The 25,049-nt window shown below is 47.6% G+C and overlaps 1 protein-coding gene across 12 annotated transcripts in view; it reads right to left on the reverse strand.

The window, feature by feature from the left end:
* Positions 1 to 411: 411 nt before the first annotated feature.
* Positions 412 to 25,049, reverse strand: part of smarcd3b (SWI/SNF related BAF chromatin remodeling complex subunit D3b) — a 41,188-nt gene continuing 16,550 nt past the window's right edge. For 4 of the 12 annotated variants that reach the window (XM_086150956.1, XM_086150957.1, XM_086150958.1 and 1 more), the window contains exons 2-14: positions 21,359 to 21,588; positions 17,979 to 18,068; positions 14,596 to 14,638; positions 12,373 to 12,495; positions 12,147 to 12,272; positions 10,757 to 10,852; positions 7,569 to 7,670; positions 6,460 to 6,621; positions 6,260 to 6,357; positions 5,213 to 5,348; positions 3,446 to 3,568; positions 3,255 to 3,356; positions 412 to 3,145 (exon numbers count right to left, since the gene is read on the reverse strand). In XM_086150956.1, the coding sequence (XP_086007082.1) occupies positions 3,092 to 3,145; positions 3,255 to 3,356; positions 3,446 to 3,568; positions 5,213 to 5,348; positions 6,260 to 6,357; positions 6,460 to 6,621; positions 7,569 to 7,670; positions 10,757 to 10,852; positions 12,147 to 12,272; positions 12,373 to 12,495; positions 14,596 to 14,638; positions 17,979 to 18,068; positions 21,359 to 21,588 (1,485 nt within the window). In that variant the 3' untranslated portion in view covers positions 412 to 3,091. Of the gene's footprint in view, positions 3,146 to 3,254; positions 3,357 to 3,445; positions 3,569 to 5,212; positions 5,349 to 6,259; positions 6,358 to 6,459; positions 6,622 to 7,568; positions 7,671 to 10,756; positions 10,853 to 12,146; positions 12,273 to 12,372; positions 12,496 to 14,595; positions 14,639 to 17,978; positions 18,069 to 18,915; positions 21,178 to 21,358; positions 21,589 to 25,049 lie in introns of those variants that run through there. The other 8 variants (XM_086150961.1, XM_086150963.1, XM_086150959.1 and 5 more) reach the window with 4 other exon arrangements.

Consider the following 25,049-nt stretch of genomic DNA (forward strand, 5'->3'; position numbering starts at 1 on the left):
CTCATCCCGATGAATAAATATTAAGGAACAAGCGATAAAATGAGCAGTTCATATCAAGTCAAGTCGCATTAACTGTCTCCCAAATAGGCCGGGAGGCTGGGATGACGCTAAACAAAGCTTTACACACATTTGTGATATCAGTGAAAATCCACTTTCCATTTTCTTTCTTAGCAGGCACCTAGACAGCAGAATGATTATTTTCCGAACACAAGGTCACAATTAGAAGATATTCAGTCATTTAAAAGATCTGACTAAGGCAATATGACATGTTAATAGGATGTATGCTGTAAGAGCATCAGTACAAATGTGATCACCCAGAGAGGAAATCCCGGAGTAGTTACTGTGTTTTCCACTACTCGTGCCCTGCGGTTGTTCACAAGCAGAAAGAAAGACTTAACGCATCGTGGCATTTACAAACTTTGGCAAGCGCTTCTTTATTTACATCCAGGCTGTCTCACAATGTCACAGCTGTTTTCCCTTTTCTCCGAATCTACTCTTCAGGTACGCAGTATTACTTCAACCGTGCAGTACCTGTCTGTAATCCTCTGACGACAGTGTAAACAGAACGAGAGAGCTGCTCTCCCTCTCCGAAAAACATGCAGGGAGTGAGACATGTCAACCGTATGCTTGGAAACAGGAGACACAGTAGTTTCTTAAACATTTTTGTCAGACTATTCTGATACTGAGGTGCACAAATTGTCACCCAGGTGTCGTAGCTTCGAGTTTCCTCCACAAGAGGGTGCTAGTGAGTCAGTGACTGCATGACAACAATGTGAAGACCCCGGCCATACAACAAAAACACTCAGGGTCAGACACAGGACTAAGAATCTAACAATAATTAATATTACTCCCCTATTGAGTTCAGTTAATATAACTTAAGAGTCCTGTCCTAGTAACAAAAAACACAGTTCAGAGAAAAAAAACGAAAAACAAAAACACCTACAGTTAGTTGCTGGTAGGTCATATTATTTTTGGCAAAAAAGTACCAGAAGGCATTTGAACAAAGGTGACGGACCCCGTGTTTATCCCACAGGCTGCGATGCCAACTCTTTATATTTACACACACACTGGTTCATCAGATATATCAGTAAAGTCCATGGAGCATGCATAGATCGTTGTGAAACCATCCAATCACTTTGTGTATGCTGGGATAACAAAAACAGGGTCCAGCCATGAAGAGAGTCCCGACATAGAAATACAGCACAGTGCAAAGAAACCCGACAAGGCTCCAGCTAAGGACTGACCGTGAGGAGGGGGGGGGGGGCGACCCTGCTGACATTACAACATATACATACAAGTGTCAATAAAAAAGGTGTAAAATGAAATCGGTGCAGAGTCTATTCTGTGTCACGACTACGGAGTTCTCGGCAAGACCGAGGGGGAAGAGGGGGGCGTCTGTGGTAACATCTGTAACGGTAAACGGGTCGTAAAGCCTGATTGGATTTTTATCAAAATTATCATCAAAGTATGCTAGATATAAAGTGCTTACAAGAAACACATTGTATGCCGGTTTAAGAGCTTTAATTAAAATAATAAAAATCATTAATCTTAATCATATCCTTATAAACTCATTTGATGAGTCTTACTTTTATTTCACCGTAAGCCTTTTAATGACCTCATTTGCTATTTGTATTCGGATTAACGCATGCTCATTAACTACTTTGCAATATCCGGTGAGTTAATTAACATTAACACACAATTATCCCAGCAGCATTGGAAATGCTATGATAATGCTGAATATATTCATGAAGCGCTTTCCATGAAAGTGCCGGACGAACAAGAACTTAAGCATTGGTTCTTACTTCACCAACAGGAGCAAGTGTTGATTATCACTTTTGTATCTTTTTGTGTCTTTTAAGGCCTAATTGGAAATTAAATACCGATGAATTAACCGCTACAGGGACCCGAGTATGAAGTGTTGAAGGTCTATCCTGCACCCACAGCAGACCAGGGGGCGACTGAAATGAAGAACACCGATCAAGATAGAACACCAATAGAACCCCCCGACACACACACACACAGACACACACACACACACATGTGCGCACACACACACACACCAGACTCTTATATAATGTACATTTGAACCTCTTGAGGGGGAAAAAAAACACATATTTACATTCACATCTCTAGAGAAGAAAAAAAAAATCATTGGAAATAAAAACAAAAAGGGTAGAAATGGACTGCGTTCTACACACCAGGACTCACACGGATGAAGGATCAGTTGAAAGCATGAGGTAAGGAAAAGATGGATTCATGGAGGGGGTTCTCTGAAAGACGACTGGCTCCGAAAAGCAACCTCGCCGACGGTTTCCTTGTGAACCCGGCTAAAGACTTTGGCCCGTTTCTGGTTAAACGGCGGCGTTCTAGCGCCCCTGGAAACTTTGGTAACACTTCCGGGACGGAACCGGGACAGGGAACGAGTCCGGGTCCAAATTGTCCATCTCTCGGTGACCCACAAGACGATGATGGCGAGTCCTTGCTGTAATACTGACGTGGAATTGGGAAACACTGGGTGAGAGACAAACCTCTGTTTTTTTTTTTGTTTGTTTGTTTTTTTTGTTTTTTTTTACGGTCAGCGTCACACTCATCTTTTGCTGGTGCGTTTAAATTGATCTAAATACTCAAGAGACATTCTCCTAACGGATGCCCACACACACACACACACACACACACTCATACCTTTCCTCTAATGAAGCCCATCACGAAAACAGTGAGACAAAACGTAAAGTATGAAGACTTGACTCCAACAGAGCACGTGCCGACCGTGCAGCTTTCTATGGACTTATTTACAGAGGGTGTTGGGGGTTTGGTTTGGTAAGAAGTCTGCAGATGCCCGTAGTCCAGGGGCTGGATCTCCACCGTGCAGCTGCACGCGCGCAGACGGTTCCTGCAGAGATCTACGCCAAATGCGACTACTTCTGCGCATTTCTATCAAACCCTTCAACGTTGCTGCCCCCTTTTCGGACCGGGACGCTTCTCTTCTGCTACATACGTTGTTGAATTTGACCGCGAGAATGGGCACACACACACACACACACACACATTCAAACACACGCTTCTGAAAGCAGAGCTCCAGCGGGGCCTCTGCTTAGGTGTTGCGGACAGCTAAGGCCTGCTCCAGCTCCTGTCTCCTCTGCTGGATCTGTCGGGCCGGCGAAGGAGGGAAAACACAGGTAGGTGAGTGTGTGTTTCTGGGTGCGGTAGAATGTGCTGATGTTTTTCCATGACCTGCTGAGACGCCGCCTCCTCACCTTACAGTAGAAATAGCGGCTGACGGCCTCCTGGGACCAGGGCTCATGGTAGAACGCCGCCCTCCTCTCCTCCTCGGGGTTCCCCACCACGTCGGTCATCAACTGCTCACGGTGGAAACACGAGAGTTAAACGGCGGGTGTCCTCAATGTCGAGGGACCTTCAAATCCAACATCTCAGGACGTGTTCGAACCTTAAGGTCTCTGCTTTGGGATTTGAGCCAGTCCTGGATGTAGCCCTTGGGATCTCTGGAAAAACTGAGCATGAAGTCCCTCTGGATCTTCAGCTGATTGATGGACTCGATGGTCTCGTGGATCTGGGATGAACGCGGGAGGAAAACATGTAACTTTCAGTACAACTCACTGCTTTAAAACACCTTCTTCTTTTCTGCATCCATCTAACCGTCACCTCTTCATCTTCTTCTCACACCAACTCACTTCCTGTCCTCTTCATCTCCGTCTAAACCTCCCCTCTGGTCTTCCTCCAGACCTCCTGCCCTGCAGCTCCAACCTCAGCATCCTTCTAATCCGATCTCCACCATGTCCATCTCCAAACCATCTCAGTGCAGCTTTATCTCCAGAACATCTAACATGTGTTTCAGGTGATTCCTGATCGTCTCCATCCTTCTCACTCTCAAAAAGGAACCTCCATATCTTCATCTCTGCCACCTGTCTTCTCCTCAGTGTCTCCAAACCAAACTCCATGACGGCCCTCACCTCCATCTTCTCCCCCTCGTTCCAACCTGCCTGCACATGAAATTTTCCTTCTCTTCTCCACCCACTTGTTTAGCTCTGGACTGTGACCTTCTGTTACTAAACTCTTCCACTTCCCGTCTCACCGTTTTACTTGGATCCCTCTAATTCACACACACACATGTCCCGTCTCTCTAGATCAGATGTGCCTAATACATTGATCGCGATCGCAAAGGTAATGTGGGTAGATCGCGTGGCATTAAAACGTAGACGTCAGCCTATCCTCCTCACTATGAAATTTCTGGTCGGTCTGTCCAATCTGACCTTTTCTGACACAGGCGTCACTGCACATGTGCACATAACGGCGTGCTTTAGCAAGCTAGCGAGTTAGCCTACAATTTATGTCTTCTAAACTTATGGGTGTAAAAATGAGTTGGGGAGCTGGACCGAGTAAAAAGAATAAAATGTCTCACTTCCATATGGAATGGGAGGTGGACTTTTTTTTTTACTATGTCATTTTCAAAGTGCGTTTGCCTCATCTGCCGGTTTGCCGTTGCTCTACCGAAAAAGGGAAATGTGGAGCGGCATTTTCAGACCGTTCATAAAAACCACGGCACCGACTTCTCCCCTGAAAAGTGAGCCAAAAGGGAGAAAGGTGAAGGAACTAAAATCCCGGCTGTCAGGACAGAAGTCATTTTTCAATTATGCAGCTGACTCCATTCAAGTCATCAATAATAAGGTATTTACCAAAAAAGTATTTTGTAGGTATTTACTACAAAAGTGTTGTAGTGTGCCATAAGCGTTCATGCAGTTATGCAAGATCCACAAACATTTATTGTGTTAAGTACACTCAGTAGATATATCAATAAATATATATTCAGTATTTTCAGTGGAGGTCGATCATTTTCACAATTTGAAAATGTATTATTATTTGAAAAGTAGCTCACGAGGCGAAAAAGTGTGGGCACCCCATGGCCTAGATTTTCCTCCACCTGTTCTCTGCTCTCAGTCCACATCACGATATCATCTGCAATCAATTCATTTCAAATTTTTCAATTCATTTCAAAATTTTATTTGATTTATGAGCAAATTGAGTTACGAGCTCGGGCCGGGAACCAGTTCAACTCAAAGGAAATGGGTGAGCAATGTTCCTCAAAACTCATTCAAATTAAGGTTAACTGCAAAGAAACGTCCACAGTGAAACAAAGGGTCCCTCAAATATGCGACGAGCTCCAACGGCGTCTCCTCTGCCGTGCCTGGCATCTCACCTTGTTGTCGAGTGTGGCGATTTCCTGCTGGTTGGCGGTGGAAAGTAGGAAGCTGCTCATCTGGCTCTTCAGTGGGTCTTCCACCTCCACGTCAATGTCGTAGCAGGCCGTCTTCTTCTGGTCGTTGGGGTCCACGCTGACATAGAGCACACAAATGTGAGTCTAACCTGCCGGCTGGTTTGGGGTGTGCGTCTTCACACACACACACACGCACACACTGCAGCAGATGGTTTCATGTCATCATTTCATAGCCGCCATATTGCAGAAATGATGATGGTGGAAGCGGCGTGTCTTGGTGACATGAGAAATCAGAGCACATTTCTGCACCTGCAAAGTTTCATCATCCCTGCAGAAAAAGCCCGATGGACCAGTCGCAACGGGAGGAGGTTGACAATTTAAAGTTTGAATGAAATATCTGCATGAAATAAAAAAAAAAAAAAAGTGTAATCCCCGCAAGGTCCCTGCAAGATGGCGGTGCAGACGGATGCAGCGGCTCCTGGCTTTCTTTGTTTATTTTGGTGTTCTTTCTCCGGATTTCTTTAATGGATGCGCTAATCCAGCACGGAAGATGTGAACTGTTGGGAGTTAAGAATAAATTCCAGACTCCACTCAGTTACGAAAGTGAACTTTATCCCACTTGAGCTGCAGCGCACAACTGCTGCTCCCGCCGTGGCTGAAGAGACAAAGATGGCACCGTAAACAAAAACGGGGCAAGCGGAGCGGGTTGCGGGCTCGGCTACATGCTAACCCACTCAGACCGGCTCTCGAGCGCCAGGTCGCTCACCAACAAAATGGTTGATTCAACTGAGGATCATCACAGAGGTGATCTTCACCAAGACCTGGTTGGATGTGTATACCGCGTCATTTGTATTCACATCATGCCTACACACCATGTATATAACTTATAATCATGTGCATACTTTGAGCCGGGCGCTCTCCCTGCAAAATGTAATTGTGCCTGCACAACGGCAATTTCAAATCTTGACTCTTGAAGGCCGGGGAATCGGATGTCTGAGGAGAAGGAGCGGGCCTGAGAAAGGCTTTTACCTGATGACATGGTTGATGACGATGGGATCGGGGGGCAGCAGGAGGTTGGTGAGGCGCTGGGGGATCTCGGAGAACTTCAGCCGAGGGCAGTCAAAAATCTGTGTGTGTGGGGGGGGGGGGGCGAGAAAACGTGTCGGTAAAATCCCGCTGAAACCGCCATTGAAACCGGGGTGTGAAACCGACGGACACTAGCTGCGTACCTGCTGGAAGTATTTATCACAGTTGATGTACTCCTTGTCATGGGAGTCCTGCAGCTTGTTGGTCTTGACATACTGCCAGAGGGCCTGGATGATGCACGAGCGCGTCTGGGTGTGAATGCCGAGCAGGCGGGCCAGGCGGGGGTCCAGCTTGAACTGGGGGGGCTGCGGAGAGGATGGCGTCGCATTAAAATACTTTGTGTTTCTATCAAATGTGCAACAAATAATATATAAAATGTCTATTAAGCTAAAAAGGTGCAGGTTCCTTTGCAGAAAAATGAATATCACCAAAAACAGCTCTTTTAAAAGGGAAGTTATGTTTTTTATTTTTCTGGAGTCTAGTTGGAGTAAATGATGGAGGATGGAGGAAATGATGTTAAAATGATGTTTGCAGGAAAAAAAACATATCCTTTTTTACTCCGCAGTAGGATTTCCAGGCAAAACGGTCATCCCCCCTGCAGGACCAACGGAAACCGTTGTTTGCGAAGCCCTGATGGACGGTGGAGAAAGTACTTCAGTAAAAGTAAAAATACTCTGTCTGTAAGGAAGTGGAATGGACTATTGAGTGGGGAAGTTGTATTCTGATGAACTTCACTGAAAACACAGGATTTATTGTTAAGGGCCACTGGAGGGAGAGCAGGTGGACAAATAAAGTCGCTCTTTACTGCCCCCTAGTGGCGGCAACAGTAGCCGCAGCCTTGTGCTTCTTGAGCCTGGCTGTCGAATTAATAGAAAGAATATAGAGATTTAAAATAAACACACAGAAAGGGGTCATTACGATTTTAAGTGTGATGTTAAAAAAAAAAAACTATTAACTTGAGCATATGAAAACGTAAACAAAAAGAGCATTTAAATGTAAATTTGTCACACACACACACACACTCACACACATACAAGAAATGCAATAAAATACAGAATTAAACCAGGAATTAACCAGGATATAATAGAAAAAGACTAAATGTTTCTTCTTGAAATTCATGTGGGTATTAAATTTTAATATCTGAGAGCTGTCAAATTCAACACTTTGTTTAAGTTCGAGCTCCAGTGCAGGTTTGAGAAGCCCAATCCTTCACGCACAGCGCTGCGGCCGCGGAGGCGTCGGCTCTCCTCACCTGGTAGTCCAGCATCAGCAGCAGAGTGCAGCGCACACTCACGTCCCCCGGCCTCTTCACCTGGAAGCCGTCCGTCTCCTGAGTGGTGGCGGTGCGATGCCACTGAGGAGGGAGAGCGACACGGTCAGAGCCGGAGGCCTCGACGCCACCTGTGAACCCCTAACTCCTGCTGGAACAACCTTCTTTTTTGCAAAAATCAAAAAAAAAAAAAAAAAAAAAAGCCGGTGCACCCGGTTGCTGAGGAACCTTCTCCCGATCTGCATCCACCATCGCTTTGTTCAAGAACAGGCTTAAAACCTTTCTTTCTGACAAAGTTTATAGTTAGCGCTAGGCTAGCCCCTAGTTATGCTGTCATCGGCTTACGCTGCCTGAGGATATCCCATGGTGCACGTCCTTTCCTGTCTGCACGTGCGTGCCTTCATCAAGAGCATGGCAGATCTTCTCCAGAGTCCCTGGGCTCTCTCATCTTGCAGGTTCCCGGTGGGCGTGACTTGATCTACTGCAACTCTCGCCGGGCGTCCACCATTGTTATTCCTTCTCCGAATATTAACGCAATTATTGAAGTAACAGATATTTGTTCCTGTTCCTCCCGACCCTCATCCCCCCCTCTGCCTCTATCACATCCCTCTCTCCTTCTCCGTCAAGGCAGAAGGCTGCACACATGGAGCCGGGACCTGTCTGAGATTTCCTCCCCGAATGCTCCTGTGTGGAATGCAGGGCCTCTGCAGATCATCATAAAGAGTGTGTTGCTACAGAAGTTGTGACTGATTAGCCTTGCGTCGCATTAAAACTCATTTTTTTCACACCCTTACGTGCAAAAAACTATCACGTGAAATTGACACAGTGTAGTTCTGGTGCACCGGCGTTGGAGATATTTAGGAGCGTTCGGATATAAGAGCTCCATATAATGTAAAAGCAGAAATATTAATGCTTTATTAGGAGTATGGTGAACACCCGCGTCATAGACGGCGAGCATCTGTGTCACGCCTTGTTGGCGGCCTCCTCGGTGACGACGTTAACTGCATTTGAAGCGCCGCTTCCGTGTCCGCCGCCATTAACCGATCAGAAATGTGAAAGAGGAAAAAAAAAAAAAAAAAAGACAAACGAAAGACCCCCAAACACGCCCCACAGAGTGGCTCGTGGCACGAACAGAAAGCAACATTTCCTCCAACTAATGGATGACTGCAAGCAGATTAAGCTCTGATTGTTCCTCAAGGCAGGGAGAAATGTGTTTTGATGGAAGACGGCAAGCAGAGCACCTGAGTGCCTTGTTAAAAAACGCCCTCTCAAAAGGAAGGACCTTGAGAAGTCATAATTTTCACTCCAAACCTCCCTAAAGTGTTTCCGGAGTGAATAGATTTTGCGAAGGGCAGCTGCTGTTTGTTTTTAATAAACACGATTTTACCCGCCGCTCACCCCTTGCGCGTCGAAACAACCTTGCAGCACCGGAAACTAAAAACCCCTTTGTGTCGTCGCGGAGATAAAATAATAATAAGAGGTGGAAAGAGGTGGCGGAACTTTTCCGGGAGTGACGCGAGGAGCATCGGGGTCGGCTGACCCAACTCCGCCGTACCGTCATCCATTTTCCATGTTCCACCCGAGCGCCGAGGAGGCCGTCGTCGACCCTGACTGCGCGGCCCCGCAGACGCACACATTGATTTGCGCGCCGCACAAAAGCTGTTTATGACTAATGGATGCGGCCGGCGGCGGCGGGAAATCGTTAAGTACGTTCATTCAATTTTGACGAACTTGCACTTTTCCACATGATCGTTTCATTTCTTCTCTTTCACAAAGGACTCGCGCGGAGACTCTGCACATCCGACAATGCGGATTATACAACACTCAGTTGCAGGTGGTTGGATTCCCTTTCTGCGTGGAGGCTCAGTGTGTCTTCACGGGGTTCCTCAGGGTTCTCCGCGTTCCTGCACATGCAGGAGGTTCTCCGGAGACCCCTGAATTGTCCAGATGAGGGTGAACGTTAGCGTGTCTCACCTCCATCTCCTTCACCTTTTCCTTCCATACTCCTTTATCGACCACAACGGTTTTCCCCAGACATCCTCCGCCTTCTTCCTCTCTTCTTCCTTCAGCCTCGCCGTTCCACTCGGGTCCCTCTCATGCGTAAATGTATTCCTCCGCCGCCAGCTTCATTTTAAGTTTGAGAGTTCCTGAGTCTGGACATCATCAAGAAGCTCCCCACAACTTGTTTCCGAGATAACGAATCATCAATCATTGTGATCCTCACATGGCTCCTAAAGCTGGACTTGATGAAGATCTTGGATGGTGCTAGAAGCTCTTCCTCGCCTTCTCCAAGAACCCAAAGTCGGATTGAGAAAGGGAAAGGACGAGGAAATCCAACATATGGATTTGACCGTTTTGAACATGAAATCCGCATGAGATCATCCAGGAGGACGGACCTCCAGCCTGCTAGTATTGATGTCAGATCTTTGTTAGCGGAATGACGCTGAGAAATTCACGTGCACGGCGGAAACCGGGTTCACGAGCGCGGTAACCGAGGAATTTTCCGAAATCCGAGCCGTGGCTCTGTGGATTTTTTTCGCTCTGTGACTCTGTGATCGGAGCCCGGATCTGAGTGAGGAGCGCGCGGGACGAGCGTTTGACACCGACGTGGCCGCTGCTTTCGGCGGGAAAATCATAGAAAAACAGCGGGAAGGTCAACGGACGAGGTGTCGGAGGAGTCGCTCAAAGCCGGTCGGGGACGGTTTGATGGTTTTAAAGAGAGGGGCGGCTTTACGCCGCCCCTAAATGAAGTTTAGACGTAAATTGTAGCAAAGTGTGCACTTTACTTTTAGCAACGCATTGTAACATTAAGTGTGTCGCCAGTAAGTAAAAAAAAGAGCAACAAATGAAAAACTCCTCCGCCGCTGGCATTTTCATCCAATCTTCAAGGCAGATACACTTAATTGAACCGCTTTATTCATTTTAGATGTATCATTTTTTTTATACATTATTTGCTATTTTTAAAGTGCATTTTTCTTCTTTAAAAACACGGATTAATAGCATTTTAAGCGATTTGAACGGGGAGGTTTAATTCGATATACGAGCCAATCGAGTCGCGAGCTCGGGTCACGGAGCGAATCGAACTCCCAAGCCAGGGAGTTACTGTTCACGTGAGAACATTTTTGTGTCCGTGACCTTTCACCCTCAGCCGCCATCTTGTCTGAACTGACCTCCACCAGGTGGTTGTCGGGACCGTACAGGTCCTTGTCCAGCTCGATCACCAGGCTCTTGAAAAACGAGGAGAACTTCTTCTTCTGCTTTCCCGGCTGCGGAACACACAAGAGACACTCGGTTAACACACACACACACACACACACACACACACACACACAAGCGCGGGGGCTGAGTGGGAATCAGAGGAAAGTCTCAGACATTCTCAGGATCCACTTCCTGCGAGCGCGACCAGAAAGTATGCATGGTCGGCAAAGCCAAACTGCGGCGGAAGAACGGAGGCCCCGCCCAGCCTGCCGAGAACTTCGGCGCAGGAGAAACGGCTTCTCGCGCGTCAATCACTCGTCAGGATTCCGGATCCGCCGACTGTTTCCCGCCCGAAAACGTCTGACGATCCACATCAGACACTTTGATACTAAAAGGGAAGATTGTGATCTGGGTTATTTTTGGAGGACAAAGAGCTCCTGGGCTGAGCGGCACACCTCGCCGTGTGAACATCTGGGAATCATCTGGCTGTCACATATCCTCTCCTTCGTGGTACATCAGACTGCGACCTGTCCTCCGCCCATCATCCCTTCACGAGCTTTCCGTCATGATGTTATCTGAACTTCTTCTCATCCTTCTCCACCCGCCTCCATCTAATCCTCTTCTCTCGCACCGACTAACTCTCCATTCTCTCCATTCATAAACTTCTAGACCTCCTCAGCATCCTTCAACCCAGATTTTCACCATCCTTCCTCCGTTCATGTCCAAACCATCATATTCAAACCAGCAATATTCAGAACTGTGCAATATTTCATTTCATAACACCTACACTACAATTTTTCCTTTTGTCATACTATTGTGCACTCCTTACCTCACTTGTTACTAAGACACTTATAGTTTTATCACTTGTTTACTAAGACACTTTATAGTTTCACTGAGACACTTTATAGTTTATTTTTATTTCTAATTCTGCCTTTTTCTTTTTATTATTTATTACTGTTATTTTTTCTGTAACGCTGGCACAACAATTTCCTTCGGGATTAATAAAGTTGTTCTTATCTTATCTTATCTTATCTTATCTTATCTTATCTTATCTTATCTTATCTTATCACATCTCCAGAACATCTACCATGTTCTGTCTCTCTGGATCTGGATGTCCTTCACACTCCCAGAGGAACCTCCTCTGCTTCCTGTCTTCTTCCATGGCTTCGCTCACCTCTGTCTTCTCCACCTTTTCTTTTCTTTCCAGCTGTTTCATTTCCTCCACCTCTGGACTCGTTACTTTAAATCCTCTGACTTTGGTTCTTCTCCCTGGGTACCCTCTCCTCCCCGCCGTTAAGTCGCGTGCTTTTGCGGAGGCCTCGTTCTCGGCGCGCGTTTGAAAAAGAAAGGTCAAACACTCACGTCGTCCAGCAGCTTCCCCTCCACCCGCAGCTCCCACGACGCAATGCTGCCGTCGGAGTCGTCGGCGTCGGGTCTGGCCGGGTTGAACGTGTTGGAGATGTAAAGCCTCAATTTACGCTTTTGCTGCTGACACAAGCGCACAGGGAAACAACGGCGCGTCAAGACAGGCTTCTGTCGAATCTACGGCGAGGAGCGTCGGTGCCGGCGAAGCGCGAGTCACTGGTACCTTCATCGGCCTCTTCAGCGCCTCCTGGATGTCCACGCGTTTACGCATGATGGTCTGGTCCAGTTTGCGCTCGAACGCCAGCAGGTCCATGTAGGCCTGAGACTCGGGGACCAGCTCGCGGATCTGCTCAAGATACAAAGGTTACACTTGTGTGATCGGCCGCCGGGCGACGGTTATCAGAGGACGAGGCGCAGGTTAGCTTTCTGTCAGCGGCCGCGGTCTTTTTTGAAGGCTATTTCTCAACCGGCGATTGTACAGGCGATGTATTTAAAAAGTTGGCTACAATTCCGGTGAGTCTGATCTATTAGATTGTTTAAGTATTCACCAAACTCATTCACTCACTCAACTTCATCTCCATATCATCAAGAATGATCTCAGTTTAAGGATTCATACTCTGCAGACAGTTCCCCCAGGCAATATCTATCTATCTATCTATCTATCTATCTATCTATCTATCTATCTATCTATCTATCTATCTATCTATCTATCTATCTATCTATCTATATATACTGCTCAAAAAAATAAAGGGAACACTTGAACAACACAATGTAACTCCAAGTCAATCACACTTCTGTGAAATCATAGTGTCCACTCAGGAAGCAACACAGATTCATTTTGACTTGTTTTAAGGACATTACATCAAAGTTGGATCAGCCTGGAGTTTGTTTTTACACTTTAATTTTGAGTGTGATTCCTAATCCAGACCTCCATGGGTTGATACAATTGATTTCCATTGATCATTTTTGTGTGATTTTGTTGTCAGCACATTCAACTGTGTAAAGAGCAAAGTATTTCATAGGATTATTTCATTCATTTAGATCTAGGATGTGTTTTTTAAGTGTTCCCTTCATTTTTTTGAGCAGTGTACATACGTGTGTATATCAAAGCCTTCTTCAAATAAGTAATTTTTTCAATTTTCTCAGAAAACACAAAAAAACTGAAAAAGTAAGGTTTATGTTGAATTCGGCAAAAAAATTAAATGACTTTACCAATTGTTTTACAAGATGATTCTGATTCTGATATGACGGCATTCATTATGTACACCGCTACACGGTGGGCTGTGATTGGGCGAAGGGCGGTGTTCACCCTGGACCTGTGTATGTGTATCGACACATACAATTCAGGGTCTTCAGTGCATGTGTTTGGACTGTGTGAGGAACCCGAAGAACCCCGAGGAACCCAACACAGACATGGGGAGAACATGAAGACTCCACACACAGAAAGGCCACCTGTGGGAATCCAACCCGGGAACCTTCTGGCTGTGAGGCGGGGACGCTAACCGCTGCGCCGCCGTGTCAGGAATCCTTTGGTCGGTAAAGCAGACGACCAGACTGGAGAATCAACATCTCGATTTCCTCTACAGCATCGTCCCTGTGTTTTTTTCTTTTTTTTAATCGGTGACAGTCAGGCTCCGGTTCAGAACCCCCTCATCTCCCGGCCCGTTGCCTCTGTCCCGGGGGATCTGGACGAGCTGCGAGATATTCAGCCGACCATCGCAAACTGCCGAACGTCCACCGGGGCTTCTGCTCGCCGGAGCCCTCGCCTTCTCACCCTCGTCTTTCTTAGTGGCTGACTTCATCGTTCCAACTCATTGCATCTCGTCTCCGTCCGCATTTCGGAGGGCGGCAGACATTCCCCGTCCGTGATTCATTATTGTGGAGTGGCACTCCAGCCGTGCACGCCACTATCTCCTTGTCTGGCTTGTGTTACGGGATAAGACCCGGGCCAGACGCCGGCGGAGCCAGAGCCTCCGCCACATCAGCGGGGGGGGGGGGGAAGCCTGCACACGCCGGCTGGGATGTGTCGGGGCTACGGCGCGGCGCCGGGCAGCTGAGAAATCACAATTTCAGTCGGCGCAGACTCACCTGTGGTAGCGCGGTGAATCCGACGCCGCTTTCTGCTCCGCTCGCGATAGCGACCCCGCCACATCCAGCCGGCTATTTCAATTTAAATCAACCGGCCGCCATCCAAACCCACCGCCGGAATGAACCCTGAAGAAAAATACCCCCGAATCCCTCCCGGTCCCCCCACATCTTTCAGAAACAGTACATGATCATCCGGCCCTTTGCATCAACCTGTGCCGTCGAAACCGACCATTTTTTTTTTTTCATCCCCCTCTCTCTCTCTCTCTCTCTCTCTCTCTCCGTCATGCAAATCATAATAACAAACGGAGGAAGCGACGCACAACCGGAGCAAACAAAGGTAAAAAATATGCAGCCTCACCCTTTGCGGAAGAATCTTGTCTGCCATTTTCCTTCTCTTAGCACTAGAGAGAGAGAGAGCGAGAGAAAGACAGAGGGAAAGAGGAAAAAGAGAGCATGTTACTATGGTGACTGATAGCGTAGCACCCAGGCCATCTGCTAAAATGCTGGGCCATATCCAGCACCCTGGCGTCCCAGCTGTGTGTGTGTGTGTGTGTGTGTGTGTGTGTGTGTGTGTGTGTGTGCTTCTCTGAAATGCAGCAGTCCACCTGGAGAGGGAGAGGAGGCCTCCGACGGCCAGGAAAGTGTCATCACATGCATCTCACATCATGTATTCACTCACTCATGCGCGCACACACGCACACACACACACACACACACACACACACACACACATGCACACATGCAATTGTGTTGGCAGGATGTGTGTTCGAAAGAGCTTTTAAGAATGCATTGTCTCAGATATATAGAGGTATGTGCACATGTATGTGTGTGTGTGTGTGTGTGTGTGTGTGCATGCGCATATTTTCATTCATGAATCCCAGACGTTTCCTGCTGTGTGCAGATCTTTGTTTATGTTTTCCCCCTCATACTTAACTATTCAGCCCCCTTCGCACTCCACACACGCTTCCTGCAGAATTCAGCGGCAAAGACAGAAGGGAGAGAGGGTGGTGAAACGTGCGGTGTCGCCCGGATTCATGCAAACACACACACACACATACACGCTCACACACACCCGGTGTTGTCGCTGAGAGGCGGGCGACAACACCGCACGGGATGGGCACATTAGCCACGTCGAGATGGGAGGTAGACCCCATGTTATCCGAGGGGTTCCTCCATCGTTCCGCTCACAGACTCTCCGGAAAGAGAACTTTACGTTCAATTTTTAACGCGATTGAACGAAGTTGAAGCGGTTTTGAATGTGGATGCGACACGATGAAATGCCACAACACATAGGACATTGATTTCCTGAATGTTCCGTGTGTTTTCTGGCTTCATCCAATAAAATCCACACCATCGTCATGGTTACCGTCTAACTATCATATTTACAAAAACATTATGTATTTTTTCCGAAGGTTACATCGGGTGTTAAACGCTGGCCAATATAGTCAGTAAATAAAGTCTGAAATAGATAAACAAGCTCAAAAAAAAACCAAACAATTAAAACAGATGACCCATCCCACCACAACACCTGATTGATAAATAACAGACAAAATAAACCGATTGATTAAAGCAGCTTCTATGACCTTTGGGTTCGGGTTGCCCCTGGCAACCATACAGCAGCATGATCCTACATGGGGCGCCACGTAGTGACGCAAGGTGTTTTTTTTTTTTCCATCCATTCGCACATCTCATCTGCGAATCTATGAAGGACTATTTTGGATCCTGGCTGTTAAAAGCCTGGAAAAGTAGCAGCTTAGCTCAAGTTGTCACGTAACAGCGGTAACATTAACGCACCAACAAACGGTATAATCATATATGAACAGGTTTGGGGTGCAGGATCCTTAAACTCCGAGATGTTTGCAAGGGTTCCCTCGCCTGAAGGTGATATCGGGACAGGCGGTCAGCAGTTGTGCGCCGGGCTTTATTAATGGTTCGAAAATTATCAGTTAAAAACGTCTGCCCCGCTGATGGCCGGGATTAGCGCGCCGAGTTAAATCACTTGGACCGCGGTCAACGGCCCCGGCGACGGGAGGAGGGGAAGGTCTTTTAGGGAGCGTCAGAATCAGAATGTAAAGCGCCGAGTCTAGTGAAATCCTACAAGCGGCGATTGATTAGCGGCATTACAAAATTGAAATAAATATAAAGCGTGAGCGTGTTAACTCGGTTGAAACGGAGCAGTCTGCTGAGATGAGTGTCTGCGGCCCACAGATGTGCAGATAATGCAGATAAAATTGAATACTTGTGGGATACAAAGTGAGGAACAGCGGTCCGATCAGATGTGAAGGGAGCCTTAGTAGCTGTTTCAACCCCACAGCGAGCCACAGCGGACTTTGACCTTTGACCTCTAGAGGCCATAAGAATGACCTCAGCCAGGGGTCCTTATGCTGTCCTTAAAGACATAAAAAAAACAACATTGCGTCGGAACGGGAGGAATCAGTCACCCATCTGATTGTAAAACGTGAAACTGCAATAATTACAAACGCAGCTTCTCATTTCTTGTCGATTTCCTGCCAATCGTTGATTTTCCAATTACAGCGATCCCTCGCTATAACGCGGTTTACTTTTCACGGTTTCGCTACTTCACGGATTTGCATCGTGCATCGTGTTCTGCATTCTGATTGGCTAAAAAGTCACTCCGCATCTTCTCTACCTGTGCGTCAATAACGTTGCAGTTTAATATGTACACGTACGTAAATCAGCTTGCCAAATTTACATTACGTACGTGCAAAGTCCCTTGCAATTTCGAGTTTCCCTAAAACCCATAATGTTGACAAAACGCTCTGGACCGACAAAAGCAGCTGCGGCAGGGCCCAAAAGGCAGCGGAAGATGCTATCTATCGCAGATAAAGTTAAACTTCTGGACATGCTAAGGGAAGGTAAAAGCTATGTGGCTGTAGGTCGGCATTACAGAATTAATAAATCTTCCGTTTGTTCCATAAAGAAGGAAGAAAAAAACATAAGGCCGACAGCAGCAATGTATAATAGAGAATTTAATTGTTTAATAATTGTAACAAAAAAATAAAGGTTTCTACTTCACGGATTTCGCCTATCACGGGTTCTTTTTGGAACGTAATCCCCGCGAAAAACAAGGGTATACTGTAATAAATTCAGCTAAGAGAGGAAAATAAAAAAAGTACAGGAATTAGACGGCGGCGCGCTCACGTGGGATCCTCCGCAGCCGACCCTCACGCGTTCCCGACGGCACGGGCCGATATCACAATCCGCATTTATTCAATCGCCGGGACAATCGCGGGGGTCTGTCGCTTATCGAGTATCTCCCGCTGTGTGTGAGGAAGCGTTACATCGGCATGCGAAATACACCAACAAGGCGGCTACGGAGGGAAAGGTGGGGAGAGCCCTGTGGGTTGAGGGGGGGGGGCGGAATCCGGCGGTTCATTGAAAAGGAAAACACAAACCTGTATCGCTACACCTGCCATTTCACAAGGTCAGAGACGGACTGCGGTTTGAATCTACTTGACTTTTTCTCTTGAAGCTGGAAAAAATAAATAAAAGTTGGGGCCGCGGGGGGAGGGGTGGGGGGGGGGGGTGGGGGGGGGTCCCATCATGCCATGCTCCAGTCCAAAGCATGCACCACTACATTTCAGGTGTCAGCTGGGAGCCTGAAGGAGTTTGCGGCCGATCCGGCTCACCGTGGAGGGGGTAAGAGGAGGGGGAGGGGGTTGCTGGGGCTCAGGTGAGAGACTAAAAAGAAAATGGACATGCAGCAGATTGAACTCCTACTTTGATCCGAGCGTGGGATCTGATTGGGGCTCTCTCATGTCCATCTGCCTCGCCGGCATCTCATTGGCTCCCGGGAATCCAACTGGCTTCCTAAGAATCGGTGGGGATTCGAAGGTTGTCCGATTAGAGTTGTGGCGAGACACGCGGAGAGGGCCGACGCTCCAGGTGGCTCTGCCCATTTATCTGTCTGCAAGTGTTGGATGTGTGTGAAGTTCAAGGGTCTGTCAGCGGGTGCAAACGCGACGTTCAGACAAGGACGGTCACGTGACTGTGTCCGTTAACGTGCAGCGCGGGGCGGGCGGGGTGGGGGGGGGAGCACTCGCTTGACGCCATTTCTCGGTGAACCAAAACAATCATGCGGAGGACGCAGACAGACAACACACTGATAATGTCACGCACACACACACACACACACATACACACTGAGGATCACGAGAATACACGCGCTCTGAATCGAACCCAGATCCGGACCAAACAGAGAAGACCCGCAGAGTCATTTCAGTCGCGATCGTTTCTGAGCCTCGTTTGTTTTCTTTTTCTGACAAAGTTGACCTTTCACCTACATATGGCCGGGTCGATGCACGGCGACCCGCAGACCGGAGGGGAAAAGAAGAGCTAACCGTCAGGACTCGGTCGACTGTTTTTCTATCTTCTCGTAGATTCTGTGTGCAGTTGTGAACTGCGGTTCGCTCTGCCGCGATATTTCACGACCGTAATCAGCGACGGCATGATCGACTCCATCTAAATCTGAACCTCCTGTGAGATTTTCTTTTTTCATTGGGTCATTTTAGCGCGAGGAGCCAAACTGTGAGGACCCAAGCAGCTGAGATGCTGAGACCTGGCACCTGAATATTGTCTCCTTTTACCATCAGCTGCTCCCTCCAGGGCTCACAGCCAACCATAAACGCCCTCTTCCATCTTCCTCCAGACCTCCTACCTGGCGGCTCCATCCTCAGCACCCAGATCTTCACCGTCCCTCCTCTGTCCAAACCACCTCAGTCTGACTTTATCTCCAGAACATCTACCACCTGCAGTCTCTTTGATGGACTTCCCGATTCTCTCCATCCTGCTCACTTCCAAGGAGAACCTTCACATCTTCATCCCCGCCTCCAGTCTTCTCCTCGGCTTCTCCAAACCAGACAGCATGCCTGTCCTCACCTCCATACACTTTTCTCCACCCGTTCCAACCTTCTCGCACACGTTTCTCCACCTCTTCTTCACCCGATCCATTGCTCAGGACGCCCCTTGTAGCCTCACCGTTCCATGCAGCGTGTTTTGCTGCAGCTGACCTTCATCCCCCTCCTCGCCGGATCAGACCTCCACCTCTCTAGATCTCCCTCCACCCTCTCCCTGCTCTTACTCCACATCACAATGTCATCCGCAAACATCAGCGTCCGTGGAGATTCCCGTCCGACCTCATCTGTCAGCGCGTCCATCACCTCCGCGAAAGGGAAGGTTGCTCAGAGCCGATCCCCGACGCAGGATAACGTCACGCTCCAAGAAAAGACATCACAGCGATGTCTGTCTCCGTAAACGAATATCCGCCCGCTTAAAAACAATCCACGGGACTTGTTATCGACATTTTAACAAGTAAGTGTTTTCTTCCAGCTGACCTGCGGACCCCGGCCGACTGCACTGAGCAAACAAGGTCTTTTCATGATTGGATTGAGTGCGTCACGGTTCTGTTTTCTTTTGCATCGCTATGCTATTTACCATGCTATTTATCTGCAAGGCGCTTTGCAACATTATTTTTCCAAGCGCGATAGTATTGATTGTCGCTAGCAGACATTAGTTAGATATTTAAAAACAATTATCCCGAAGGGCTAATTCCTCACGCGGCTTGATTTTTAGCATCTGACATTACCATCCGCACAGGCTACGTCACCTTTAAGGAAAACAAGCAGAAAAGGCATGGGGGGGGGGGGATTATAACCAGTCAAAAAAAAAAAACAAAAACAAAAAAACCCGCCGCTAACAGATTTATGCAAAAGACACCGAGACGGAATTCTATTTTTAGCACCAACTTGCTGGGAGCAGAAGGTCTCAATGACACTGCAGACACAGGTGGCTCGCGCTCAGCTGGCAGCCACGTGGGTCCGACCCTGGCGGAGGGGCGCGGGGGGGGGGGAAGGACGTGGGACGGGGGACGCCAACTTGTTTGCCAGAGGACGCACACTCTCAGTAAGCAACAGAGCGGAAGAGACACCTGGACAGGTCACCCTGCGCCATCGATCGCGCCCGAGGTGGAGGCCCGGACGTCGGACGACGTTTCCCCCCCCGACCTGTTCGACAAGCTCGCTTAATTGCAAGTGGATCAATCGCGCTGCAGATACGGCGAGGATGAGACAGAGAGAGCCGGAGGTCTACGGAGTGTGCATATTGATCGGCTTTTTAATGACCATGCCTGCCGCGCCGCTCGCCTCCGAACGTCCAAACGGGTGTGTGCCCGGCGTTCAAATCCTGCGCGAGAAGTAGGTGTAAGTGTGTGTGTGCAAACAAAGAGGACGCGCTCTTGTGTCACCGCGTGGGCCGGCGATCAAGGCCGAGGAGCTTGAAAACGGCCGACTGACAGTTGATCAGACGTCGATGGTTTCAGTTTGCAGCCGGGATGGAAGTCGGCCTGTTAAATATGAGGAGATGACCGAGCAGGAGTGTTTGTGGAGCTACCGCCTGTCTTTAAACGCGGTCCCTAAAGAGCTGAGCATCATTTAATAATATTCGAATCAATAATCCATAAACCATCAGTTTTGTGAAGGTGAGGCCAACTTTTTTTTTTTTTTTTTTTTTTTTTGCAGCAACTTTGAGATTTTAATTCGGCTCGATCCATCTTTAATAGGCGTTGATTAAATTTTCATGACAATGGCTGTCAATTAATCTCACGGCCACCCATTCGTTTCTTCATCTACAAAACATTCCAGCGCTTCTGTGAAAAAAATAATAATAAATCCGTGACCTTACTAGCAGGGACTTTTTTTTTTTTTTTTTTGCACAGTCTTTTCATACACAAACAGGTACAATACCTCTGTTTCCTTGTTATCATAAGACATTATTATTGTTTATACTATAAAATACATGTTTTCCCCTGGTTCGGAGGGAGGTATTGCACGTCGATGATGACGATTGAAATCACACGAACATCACACTGACATCCTGTTGGGATATTCTGAGAAATTTGTCCAAAAAAAAAAAAAAAAAAAAAAAAAATTTTGGCTTTTTTGTGCATCGGCCAAACTGTGTCTGTTTCCAATTTTGCTTGTTGATAAAATCTCGTTATCGATCGGTTCACGATCATTCCGATCTGGACCGTTCCACACACACACGCAAGACGACGCGGGCCACGCGTCCGTCGTTCACGTCGGAAAATCGGCGGACGGACTCACTTTCTGGCTCGGTTCTGAACCGCCTGCTGCTGCTGCTGCTGCTGCTGTTGCTGCTGCTGCTGCTGCTGCTGCTGGACCTGCTGGGAGGGGGCGGGCCTCTTACGGCTGGGCTCCATCACGGGGGAGGGCAGTCCGGGCCGCACCGCCGGGCTCCCCCCGTAAGGCGGGCCGGGGGGGCCCATGGGGGCTCCCTGGTGGGGCATTCTCGCTCCGGACGGCATGCCAGGACGCTGGTGGAGACAGAAATGGGGGACCGGTCAGGTATCATTCATATTCATTCATGCATTCATTAGCTACGGCGCTAGTCCTGCACTCAGGGTCGCCGAGAGCCTCTCGTCCAATGACAGCAAAGATAGGTAATACAACAATTCACTGTCTCATTTATGTATCACACTGAGATACACAACCTTTCACACGCCATATGTTCACCCTTTTGGGTGCAATGTAGGGTCTTCAATGAACTGCCTGTATGTTTTTGGAACCCTGAGAACCCACAGGAACCCCGCAGATGGACTTGAACCGGGTACCTTCTTGCTGTGAGCTAAAAGCGCTAACCACGACGTCAACCGGAATACATATTTCAGGACCCACCGGATCCACCGCAACATAAGTTTTTTGTCTTTTTTTTTTACCCAAAACATGAAGAGCCCAGGATTTGGGAGTTCAAGGTCTTTGTTGGATACGACTGCAAAAAAGGTAACAGATTCTGTGAAAAAAATAAATAAATAAAAATAGTCGCAATCAAATCCCAACCTTTTATTTTATCGTTTTTATTCTAACAATGGGAATCTTTTCCCCGCGTTAGAACGTTCACTTACTTCAGCTTTTGGTTTGTTTGACTTTGTCTGTGAACGTGACTGACAAGTTTCAGCTTTGGAAAGATGTTTTTCTTCTCAGTCTGTCTCTGTCTGGTGTGTGAATGAGAAGGTCAATGGTTTTATGTTTCTATCTGATATGTGAATAAGAAGGTGTGATGTTGTATTTCTATATGGCACGAATGACAGAGTGAACGATTGTCCCTGAGAGGGCGTGAATGAGAGAATGAATTATTGTTTTTCTCTATAAATGAATTGTTGACTGTCTCTGTAGGACGTGGGAATGAGCGGGTGAATGGGTGAATGTCTCTCTATCCAAAGTGAATGAGAGAGTGAATGTTTATTTGTCTGCACGGTGAATGAATGAGAGAATGAATGATTTGTCTCCATATGATGTGAAATGAGAGTGAATGTCTCTATATCTCATGTGAATGAAAGGATGAATGAATGCATGTCTCCAAATGGTGTGTGAATAAGTGAGTTTTATTTCTCCATCTGACATGTGAATGAGAGAGTGAATGGTTGAATAGATGTGAAAGAGAATGACATCGGTATGACGTGTGAATAAGAGGGTGAATGTTTGTATATGGTGTTTGAATGAGAGGGTGAAATATCCTTTGACTCCACATGACGTGAATAAGAGCGAACGGTTGAATACCGACAAGACATTTGAATGAGAGGGTGAATTGTTGTCCGTCTCCACACGATGTGAAAGAGTCGATAACTTGCTGAATTCCTCTGGAGGACATTTGAACGTGAATGACAGAGTGAATGGTTGAATTTCTCCGTTTGACGTGGAAGGGAATGACACGTGTGGGATATGTGAATGACAGGGAGCATGTTTGCATGGGTTTAAACGCGAACGTGTCGAACCCCATGCAGAAAAGCGGATCAAATGACGGCCTCTCGCCCCACTGCTTCACACACGCACGCACACACACACACTCCCGCCGAACAATGCAAACAGTGTCAGAAGCCCCGGTTCTGGCCGTGACGCCTGGGAACAACTGCTCAACCCTCACCTGTGGCCGTCGCTCCGGCCGCAGCAGCTGCTCCCGGCCGGGCTCGGCGGCCGTCGTCCGCACCCTTCCACCCGCCGGGCCGTACAAAGACCGCGTAAATAATCCTCTAATTAAAACAGAAACATCCGGAACTGGATGTCTGTGGAGGTTCTCGGTCACCCGGGTCATGGGGAATTCGTGTTGAAATCGTCTCGTCGTGGCAACCGGTCTTGAATTTCTTCAGCTCCGAAGCCTCTCGGAAGAGGGGTGAAACATCTACAAGTGAAGAAATTCAAAACCGGTTGCCACGACGAGAAGATTTCACCATGAGACCAGAACTGGAATTTCTTTATTTCATTTCTGCACACCAGCTGCCGCTGATCAACGTGACCGGATTTCTGATCCATCGGAGCTTCGCCCCCCGCCGCCTTTCATCAGGTTTAACGTAAATGTTATGTTTATCCACCAAACCGTTATCTCATCCACCATCGCGGCGGGTGACAGTTGCCGCCGTGACGATGGGGTTTAGATGAATGGATCATTCATTATCTATGCGGCTTATCCCGTAGGCGAGGACGAGGAGGGGGGGGATCCCAGCTGTCACTGGAGCAAGAGGCGGGGTTTAGTCTGGGGTTAGACACATTATGAGGCATAAAATTACTCCCATCTAGTTTTGAATTAAGCTCCCGTGTGTTTTTAGGAAGGCGGAGGCACCGCAAGGCACCCACGGGAACCTTCATGGCGCACAACGATTGGCTGCGGGGCGCCTTGCCTGCGCTGGATGAATCAAGTAAAGCATTCAGGGAGATTGCGTGGATGTGATTATTGTATCTATTTTACAACAGGTTACCTCCTCTGGCAACTCACCCAACTAATACTAATCAACCCATGGGGTCAGAGAGGTAAGAAATAAACTATCTGCACGGTGACGCTGATAGGCAACATGAACTTTTAATGAAAACATATTTAATTTAACGTGTCTGAGACCCGTTAGCCTCTTTCTCACTTTCTCTGAACCTTTTCAGGAATTAGACCATTTCGCAGTGGATTCGAATCGCATAGGAACCAGGGGCAACGGACCTTTAGCTCCTCCAAACATCTCGGCTCCTACTCGGAGGCAGGGTCTTTTTACGGTTCCATCGGTGCTTGGTGGAACCCATAAGCCACTTCTATTATCAGATACATCTTGCCATTATTAAAGGGTATTGTGGTCTCTGCTCGGATATTTTCTTGGCAAAAAATGGACAGAAACGGCGAGAAACGGAGCGCCGAAGAGGTCCAAGCATCTTCTGGCCTGCTGCACCGCAGAGGGGTTGCATGGGCTGACAGAGGAACGTCGATATTTTCGCCCAGAGCGAATGCGGAGTTAGCTAACGGCTAACGGGGTTCTTCACATGGCGAGAAAACAAAAACACCTCAACCCATCTGATAGTCCACGGTTCAATTCCCGTCATGCAAAACCCCGAACGCTTAAGCTTCGCTCTCCTTATGGTCCACATAGTCTTCCTCTTTTTCGTCTAGGGCGGTTTGGTTTTTGAGCGTAGAACCAGGTTCCCCTGGAAGAGGCTAATTCCTGGAACTGCATTGGAAAAGCTGCGATTGGTTAAATCCACTTTCAATTCCCTGACACCGTCCTTGTGAACGTATCATTTCATGCCTTTTTTTTTTTTTTTAAGGATCAGTACAAAGGGGTTTTAAAAGAACTAAATTACGATTTGTAATCCATAATCTAACAGCCGGATTAATTGTGAACAATCTTTTCTTCGCGATTTTAATCCCTGTGAGAGTCCAGCAATGTGCGAAACTGTTTCGGGAAAAAAAAAAAAAGGAGCGGAGGATCCGGGTAAAGGTTGCGGCTCAGAAAGCGAGCGGTGA

Source organism: Fistularia commersonii, chromosome 8 (assembly GCF_037954325.1).
Source record: "Fistularia commersonii isolate RoL2024-O1a breed Wild chromosome 8, RoL_Fcom_v1.0, whole genome shotgun sequence".
NCBI classification, from domain to species: domain Eukaryota; kingdom Metazoa; phylum Chordata; class Actinopteri; order Syngnathiformes; family Fistulariidae; genus Fistularia; species Fistularia commersonii.